This window comes from Helianthus annuus, chromosome 1 (genome assembly GCF_002127325.2).
Source record: "Helianthus annuus cultivar XRQ/B chromosome 1, HanXRQr2.0-SUNRISE, whole genome shotgun sequence".
In the NCBI taxonomy this organism is placed as follows: Eukaryota; Viridiplantae; Streptophyta; class Magnoliopsida; order Asterales; family Asteraceae; genus Helianthus; species Helianthus annuus.
In genome coordinates, this window is record NC_035433.2 from 10,490,567 (window position 1) to 10,500,458 (window position 9,892).

At 33.2% G+C, this 9,892-nt stretch overlaps 1 protein-coding gene across 1 annotated transcript; it reads right to left on the reverse strand.

Annotated features, from left to right (window-relative positions):
• Window positions 1-2,773: 2,773 nt before the first annotated feature.
• On the reverse strand, window positions 2,774-3,241 carry LOC110871829 (ethylene-responsive transcription factor 3). Its single transcript, XM_022120611.1, has one exon. The coding sequence runs from the start codon at window positions 3,239-3,241 to the stop codon at window positions 2,774-2,776; it is 468 nt and encodes a 155-aa protein (XP_021976303.1).
• Between the last annotated feature and the right edge of the window lie 6,651 nt (window positions 3,242-9,892).

Sequence of the window (9,892 nt, forward strand, 5' to 3'; positions counted from 1 at the left end):
CATGCCGTGCATCGCACGGGCTTTTTCCCTAGTTCAAATAAAAACATACACATGTCTAAAAGTTGTATGCAAATGTTTGTATTCACACTTCACACATCGATTTATTATAGCGTGTTTAAAGTTCAATTAATTGACTCTTTCTCCAAACACATGTTCTCATATTTTGGATTACTTTTAAGGAAACTCATTTAAAAATGAAAACTAATATAATTTAAATAGAACTTCAAAAACTATTAGGCCATCCGTAATAATTAATGCCTCTTAAGAGACATTTTTCGTCACATTATCATCACAAGTGCCTAAAAAATGTGTAATAGTTAACGGCCCTTAATACCCTTTCAGTCATTACTTTTTAGTTTTTTCTCCTCCATTGTCGTTATCCTAGAAACATCCTTCCCCTTTTATGTCCCTATAATGTCTAGAGGGGGACGATTTTAAAGACGTTATCAAACTTGTTCACGCCCATTACGTATAGACTTAAGAAAATATTATTAAACTCTATTTATTTATATTATATATGTGTGTGGTTGTATTATATTATATATGTTATAGTGATGAAGGGCCATAAATAGTAACATGGCGCTTCCCGATATTTTTTAACAATTATTTATTTTTTAAATCGTTTTTCCTTTATTAAATCATATATTCTTTATAATAATTCTTTTACCTTTAATCGTATTTTTTTAAATCATATTTTCTTTATCAATTAATTTGATATCTTTTTGATAACTTACCTTTGTTAACTTTTTTTCATTTTTTAATAATTTATTTTCTTTTTTTAATTGTTTTTCTTTTTTTTTTAAATTATATTTCATGTATCGTTTAATTTGATATTTTTTCAATAACTTACGTTCGCTAACTTTTTCTTAAAACCTAAGTACGTAGTTTGGCTTAGTTTTTTTTTTTTTTTTTTTTTTTTTTTTTTTTTTTTTTTTTACATTCCAGTATATATTTTATTAAAAATTAATTTGTATTCAAATTAGAGTATATACATGGTATCATAAAACGCTACGATGATAAACTGAATTGATTATGCCGGTTTGGTTTTCTAAACAAATTCATTCTAAAATCACCATTTGAAAATTGATATACAAAAATATGATAAGAGTGGAAGAATATAGAGTGAGTTGTGTGAAAGTTTTAGAATGAGTTGTGATTTAAATGTGTATTTATAGAGGTTTTAAAATTAAAAATTACATTTTTTTATTGATCCTACCGTTGTGTGAAGGCCTCACATTTTGATCCGTTAATGCTCACCATGGGGTTGGTGAAACCCCGTATAACACCCCACAACGATGTTTGAGACGCTATAGAGATGAGGTGGTAAAGGGTGCGAGCCCATGCCATCGAACCTAATGAAAATATGCATAGGAAACCACGGTTATTCTTGTAGTGCTAAATCACTAAGTACTTTACCTCACCGTACTGTCGTCCCTTTGGGCGAGTGTTCACTAAGTAGTTTTCCCGGTTCGGAGGCGGTTGTATTTCGAGGTGGTGAATTTCGTCGGTAATTTATTTGAAAGATTCATTTTTTGAGTAAACTTCATTACAAACACGTCAAAACCGCAAATCAAGGCAGCCAAACGAAAGAAACAACGGAAACTACATATTAACAAATTTACACCAATCTTCCCAAGAAAAAACTCTAATTAATCATTTATTACCTTTGAATCGAACAAATATACGAGTCATATACTTGAGTTTACTTTTTTTTGAAAGGTGTAGATTGATTGAAAACCCACTACCAACTGCGCTTCAACCCTTTTTATCGGAAGCACAACCACCCGGGTTCGAATGAGGGGGAGTGCAGTGCAGAGCCCTTCCTCGCACCTCGTGGAAACTTAATCCCGACTGCCAGGCTCGAACCCGTAATCTCGGTCAGAAACCCACCAAAGTGGGTAAACTTTACCACCTCACTTACAGTTAATGAGAATCAAACCTGAGCCTCATTTGAAAACTCAAGCACTTTCCACCACTTGAACACAATTTCATTGGCACTTGAGTTTACTTATTCAGTCTCCCATTAAAAATTCTTCAACCCACCAGATTGTTAACACAACACAGTTACCTAGTTTTTCAAGTTTGGACCTACATTCTATTTAAAAATTTTCGGTCAAAATTACTTATATAAATAAGCATTGTAACATAATAATCTTTAGTAAAGTTTGAATACAAAACACTCTTAACCTACAAAGTCTATAAAGTGTTTTCCGTATTTTTTATTTCCTTCATACGCAATTTTCATATGTAATTTTCTTTCGTACCCAATTTTGAATCCGTCATGCGTAATTACAATTACCTTTTCTACACTTCTCATGTTAATTCGACTTTATACGACGTTAATTCGACTTTATACATTAACTTTCTCATAAGCCATAATGTTTACTATTAATTAATCAAAATTTTATTCAACTTACTATATATTACATCGAGTAAATTACGATTTTGTCCCCTGTGCTTATATCACTTTTACCCTTTTAGCCAAAAAATAATTTTTTAACATCTAAGCCCCAACGTCTTTTTTTCTAACCCTTTTGGCCCCTAACACTAACCTCATCCATTTACTTTTAGGGGCCAAAAGAGTTAGACGAAAAAAGATGTTGGGGGTTAAAAGAGTTAGAAAAAAAAGACGTTAGGGGCTCAGATGTTAAAAGATTTTTTTGAGCTAAAAGGGTAAAAATGATATAACTACAAGGGGCAAAATCGTAATTTACTCTATTACATCGAACACATGAAGTTACATAGTAACATAATCCGATGAACCCCACGGTGGTCAAAATAACGTCGCCGGCAGGTTCAAATCAAACATAAAGGGTTTCTTCACCGTCTTTGCTTTCATGCCATCATCATCATCCACCACAGCAACACCCACCAATTGCTTTTCACAACCTAAGTTTATAACAGAAGTACCACCAGAGTGATCATAAAATGATGCCGGAAAATTACCATAATTATCTTTCTTCTCAACCACAGGGGGGAAAAATGGAGTGGTAACACCAAAATTCATCTTCGCTTTCGCACCGCGGAGTCTGAAGGCCGCAGCGTCATACGCTAAGGCGGCCTCTTCCGCGGTGGCGAATGTGCCGAGCCACTTTCGTGACTTTTTCCACGGGTCACGGATCTCGGCGGCGTAGCGTCCCCAGGGACGCTTACGGACGCCGCGATAGCGGAATTCTTTTCGTGGTGGTGGTGGTGGAGCGGTCGCGGCTGCGGAGAGGAGGTTGTTATGGTGGTGTGTCATGGTGAGTTGAAAGAAAATTGAGTAAATGAGTGATGTGTGTTGGTAAATTAGGGTTCAAGATGTGTATTTATAGTATCATGATGCATGCATTCACTTATGGAGACAAGGTGGCTAACTTTTGAATTTTAGCACTTGTACTTTTGGAAGCTGGTTGACCAAAAAAGTATCAATAGAGTTAAAATGAAGAAAAAAAAAGAAAGAAAAAAAAACCTCAATCAACTCGAGAAAAAAACCTCAATCAACTCGAATTTTATATGGCCAAATTGTTGTTTTAATTAACAGAATTATATATGTTCTTATTTAATTTTAAGGAAAAAGCTCAATACGATTACAAACTAATGGCAGGTAGGCGAGCAACAAGCTGCGCCGCTACCCCCTTCTGAATAGCAAACCCTACCCTTCTAAACACAAAATTTTGCCCCTTAACATGTGCGGTGTTACTGCTTACCACCTGTTGAACCCGCTTTAGGAACCGCACCGCGTCAGGGGCGAGAGCGCCAAAGGTATCGAAAGCAAACGGGACGAACACATGCTGATTCTCGATGCAAGCTTTTTCATGTTTAGCTACTTTGCCCGCCTCTGCCTTGGTTATCGCCTGTCCTGCCACAAACCCGTGGTCCCTTAGCCCAACGAGGGGGGACACACCTGTCAAATCGACACACGCGTGTTTCCCTCCCTCCCATCCAAAAACAAGAATGTCAGCGGGCCGTAGGGTAGATCTCCATTCTAACGGATCAGTCAAAAAGTTCACCGTAGCTTCCTTTTTTGCCGAGATCCCTGCTCGCTTAAGGACATCATACAGCACATCTCGGACTAAATCATGTCGATATTTAAAGTCCGGTAATTCTTTGCAATGAACTACATGCTCCCCAAAAGAATCCAAGGAACACTTCCGATATACAGGACACAAGTCATCAACCGGGAAAAGGGGTATCATCAACCGGTACTTGAGGATAGCCCGGTAAAACCTTTGCAATGTAGCTCCCCTAAATAATCGAACGGAAAAGGGGTATCATCAACCGGTAATTCTTTGCAATGGACTCCATGCTCCCCTAAATAATCGAATTGTCCTTCTCATTAACAGAATAAATTGATGAAGTTAAGTAAGTGGACTAAAATAGCAACGGTAAAACCTTTTTAGACCTACAAACGAAAATTGAAACATTTGGACTAAACTGGCATTTAACTCAAAAAAGAAAGAATAAAAACACCTCAATCAACTCGAATTTGTGGAGAAAACCTTAAACTCAAAATTCTTTTGATACAAATTCGGTATTCGGTACAGGTCAGGTATGGGATTAGTCATAAAACTTTTTCGGGTTTGAGACGAGTATGATATTAGATAATAATACTTGTCTGATTATCCTCATTTGAACCTTTTTAACGACAAACTTGGATCACTGAAGTATTATCGTATCACAAGTGGAACCATCTGATCATATCCATCTCAAGTAGGCAATAATGTCTATACCAGTCCAGAAGAAAACCCAATAAATCTAGAAAAAACTCAGATTATCCTCATTGGAACCGAGTATATGAGTATTATTATATAGTCTAAAAAAGTATAATTTTTAGTATGTTGAAGTTATTAGAAACTTAAAATAATCAAAATTGTTGAGTTATTATAAGTATAGTTAGTATATTTCGATAATTCTTTTCAATTTTTTAAGTAGTTGAGTTTAAGATCAAATTTCAGGTAATATGATATGTGTATAACACATTTTTAACCGCAAATTTTTACACATAAGTCTCACTTGTTGCAAGGATTTAAATTCACATCCCATCTGTAAAAGACAAACACCATACTATTAGATCACTATGTCATAAGATAATAATATGTATTTTTCTTTTAACAATTTTTACACAATACATTTTCAAATATTTAAAACCACATATTTTTGTGGATGTTAAGAAAGTATTTGACCGAGTATAACATTGGATGCAGAACATAAGTTTCTAGTCATGCATGAAATTAATATTCTTGAAACTCGTCTGATTGCTACACAAGCTGTTGTAGTTTTAATTATTCTCAATTGGACCACTAGTCTTTTTGTCAATAAATGGTTTTACATCTAAAGACAATAATACCCTTTTAATAGTGATAAATGATAAGTGACTGGCATATCACGTCATTTATTAATTCACAAAATTATATATTTACGTCATTTATTAATTCATAAAAATATATATAATTGTTTTGCTATTTTTTTCATAAGAACAAAATAAAACCCACAAAGTATCAACCCTCAAAAGTGTTAATAGGGTGCAAAATCTTTGTGACTGATTAGTGTAGCTTTTGATAACATGTAGAAGATCCAAGTAGTGATATGCGTTAGCACTTTCGAAAAAAATCTTTTAACAAAATTATACGGACTTTACTAAAAAGATCGATAAACCTCTCAGTTAAACATATAACAAGGAGTGGGGGAGACGATATATTGATTAAAATCTAGGTATACTTTCTTTTGTTGTTACTTATTGACTCCAAACAAAAGATGGTTGAATTAAACAACCTAATTATTAGTTACCCTTAGTTTAGCTAGCCTCTTTTGGTAGAAAATAGATTCATGCACCTTAGAAACGAATTCCCTTTATACTATTGTAATTGACAATAATTTATGCTTAAAAATATTTTATTTATTAAGCTTGAATTTTTTTTTATATCAAGTGTATTGTTTTAATAGATAATCTATTTTTTTAACAGCAAACTAACATTGCCTATATCTGCACCTTACAAGATTTGAATCCTTCATATAAAAGGGTTGACACCTTACCACCACACTATATCATCTAATCGTAAACAATACAAAAGTCAACTTTAAGGTTATCACAACAATACAAAATACAATGAATGCATAAAGAATATTAAATCTAACGAATTCAGTTTTCCAAAATTATCAAAACTTTTGACAATAAAACAAAAACTATAAAAATATGTGAGACACGACTCAAGAGGCTCAAGCAAATGACAATATTGGAATCGATCCAAGTCAAGGACACTCTATCACCAACACCACATCGATATCATATGATTGTATACAATTCAATAGTTAAATTTAGTGGTATCACAACAAAAAAATACAATGTATACATAAAGAAAACTAATTCTAACGAAGTCAATGTTCCAAAATAAACAAAACCTTTTGACGATAAAATAAAAACTATTCAAATATGTGAGACAAGACTCAAGAGACTCAAGCAAATTAATGACAATATTGGACTCGATACAAGTCTATAAAAACCAGAAAATGTTGGGTCATGGGTGTGATGAATATATGATTGAACATAAAAGGGTTTGAATCTAGTCAATTTCAAATTCCTATACAAAAATTTTTATTTGGGAAATATATGATACTGGCCATATACATACATATATATATATATATATAGAAAGTATAATGTACTTCAAGGCTTAACCTACATTAACATACATGACAAAAAATATAACGTGCGTTATTATCATAGAACGTGCGTGATTATAGTCTCATGCGTGATTATGTGGTCCCATGCGTGATTATACCCCTGATCCAACGGTTACCATTGTCTCCTACGTGATGTATGATAAGGCTTTTTGTATGTTAACCTTACTCTATATATATATATATATATATATATATATATATATATATATATAGGGTAGGGATCCTGTACATTAATCCAGAAGTGTGAAAAGTGTGAGAAGTGTATTATAACACTATGTATAACACTATATAACACCATATAAACACCGTATAACACTATGTAACACCATATAACACTATGTAACATTATATGACACTATATACCAATATATAATACTATACATCTATCATAGACATGCTATCAGACAAACTATAGTGTTATATTTGTTATATAGTGTTATATAGTGTTACATAGTGTTATATGGTTTTATATGGTGTTACATATTGTTATACGGTGTTTATTTGGTGTTATATAGTGTTATATATAGTGTTATAATACATTTCTCACACTTTTCACACTTCTAGATTAATGTACAGGATCATATATATATATATATATATATATATATATATATAGGTAAAGTGTACTGTACAATATTCCTTATCGTACATTACGTACGCTTCAATCTCAGCCTTCAGATCATCTTCCCGCATTTTAAAATTGCATGTTGTTTTTTTATAACAATTTCGCATGTGATAATTTTTGATGAATTCGCATGTTGTTTTTTTGTACCAATTTCGCATGTGATAATTTTGAGGAAATAGCATGTTTTTTTTATAACAATTTCGCATGTGATAATTTTTTATGAATTCGCATGTTGTTTTTTGTACCAATTTCGCATGTGATAATTTTGATGAAATAACATGTTTTTTTGTAACAATTTCGCATTTGGTAGTTTTGATGAAATCGCATGTTAAAAAACCAACATGCGAAATTGTTACAAAAAAAACCACATGCGAATTCAATGCGGGAAGATGATCGGACGGCTGAGATTGTAGCGTACGTAATGTACGATAAGGGCATTTGTACGTTAACCTAACCCTGTATATATATATATATATATATATATATATATATATATATATATATATATATATATATATATATATATATAGGGCCAGGATTTAGAGAAAACGGTAAAAAGTGTGAGAACGGTGAGAGCGCTTATGGATCGTCCGATCAAAACAATCCATGGACTAGATTGCGCAGTGGCGTTTTCGTAAATAACATCAATTTTATTATGTGGAACGCGCTTCATTAAGGGTAAAAGGGTCTTTTACTGCTCATATTCAAAACGCCATCAAATGATAAAACGCCATACAAAAAAATAAAACGCCATTAAAAACAAAACGCCAAAAATTAGTAATAAAACGCGTTGAATATTACAGGAAGATGAAACAACACAGTAACTGAATTTCAGTTATTAACATTTATTAGAAGAAATTCCCTCCTAAATTACGCGCCAAAAACATCATTATATAAACAAGGTAAAACATAGCTTCCATAATCAATTCAATCTATCCATTTTCTGCAAAAAAAAAACATCTTTAACAAAAAACGCCAACTTAACCAAAACGCCAAAAATGGCAACAATCGTTTCGTGGAGATACACTCTGGGAATCAGGCGATACGTCCTCCTTTTTGACAACAGAAGGAGGGTGTATGTTAAGACGGCCAGGACAATTCTGAAGATGGAAGAAGAGATACAGAGGTGAATCTTATCCATTGGCATCGCTCTAGACAACGAATGCCATGAAACGCATATGCTTATGAAAGCATTAACCAGCAAATTTGGACCAATCAAAGCAGATGTGAAGCCAGACCCTATCATGACATCATGGCGTTTTGATGATGAAACAGACATGGTGACGGTTACATACGACAGCAGAGAGCAGGAAGTCTACTGGCTAGAGAACATCATGACAAAGCAGCGTCTAGGTTTCATGGAAGAATTGCATAACGCCACTTGTACCAACACAGAAATAGACTCAAAATTGGAGTTAATGCAAGACATGTTCAGGTGGAGGCTTCAGAATCTTCAGGAACAAGAAGCTGATGAAGGTGAATGTGATGACATGGATGAAGATCCAGATGAAGACTCCAAGGAGGAAGAAGATGACGCAAGTGATGGATACTTTTCGGATAAAGTACCTTCTGACGAAGGCTTTTAACTTTTTTTCCTCTTTTTTTTCTTCTATGTAATCTTCTTTTTTTAAGATAATTAAATGATATATTTCTATCCTTATTAGCAAAACGCCAAAAAATACTAAAAATGGTTAACCCTTACAAAACGCCAAAGTTAACAAAAAAATATTTTTCCTGATTAATATTTTATTTACTCCGTTATTGTATTTTGTCATCTTGGTCTGCATAACGCCATTTAAAGAAAACGCCAAACTTAGAAGATGAGACGTCTATAACCTATAAAACTGATAAAAGCTGATCAACACAGTAAATACAAAAACAGTAACTGAAAAGACAGTTACTTTATTACTATCATTTATTACAATAAAAAGTCCCGCCTAAACTACGCGCCAAAAAACTCCTATAAGAGAGGGGTCTATACATAATGAAATTAATCACACCCAGAAAACACAAAACGCCATATCCTCTAGAAACCACTCCCTTTAAAATGCCACAGATGACAAAGCTTTCACTGAAATGGATCCTTTTTCTGAGGGGGTTAACTCAATAATATTTTGCTAAATGAGATGGACAAATATTCAAGAAAAAGAGACTGATGACAGTGATATGCCATCATGTGAGCTTTGTTCTTGATGATTATATGCATGGAATAAAGGGATCAACACAAGTGTAAAATGCTATTTTGGACTCCATTATTACAAATAGCATCAAGCAAGAGTTGATCTTTAGTGAGATGCCACCAAACAAGAATATCACACCAAAAAACAGGATGCCACTAAGCAGCTTCTTCTGAAAAAGACGGGGTTTATGAAGGAAAGTTGGCATCTAGCTAAATTATTCAAAAAAAGGTTCAAAACGCCAAAAACAAATTCAAGAAGGAAGAGACTGATGACATTGAAGATTCGAAAGAAACATTAGATTACCATTTTTTATTATTTTTGTTTTCATTTTATATTGTTTTGATATCAAGTTATATGTTGTTTTGTTATCTAATTCTCTATAAATAAAACAGATTATTATATAAAACGCCAAAAACTACAAAAA

Coding starts and splice junctions, on each gene's coding strand:
- LOC110871829 (XM_022120611.1), bottom strand. CDS start 3,241: ATGACACACCACCATAACAACCTCCTCTCCGCAGCCGCGACCGCTCCA.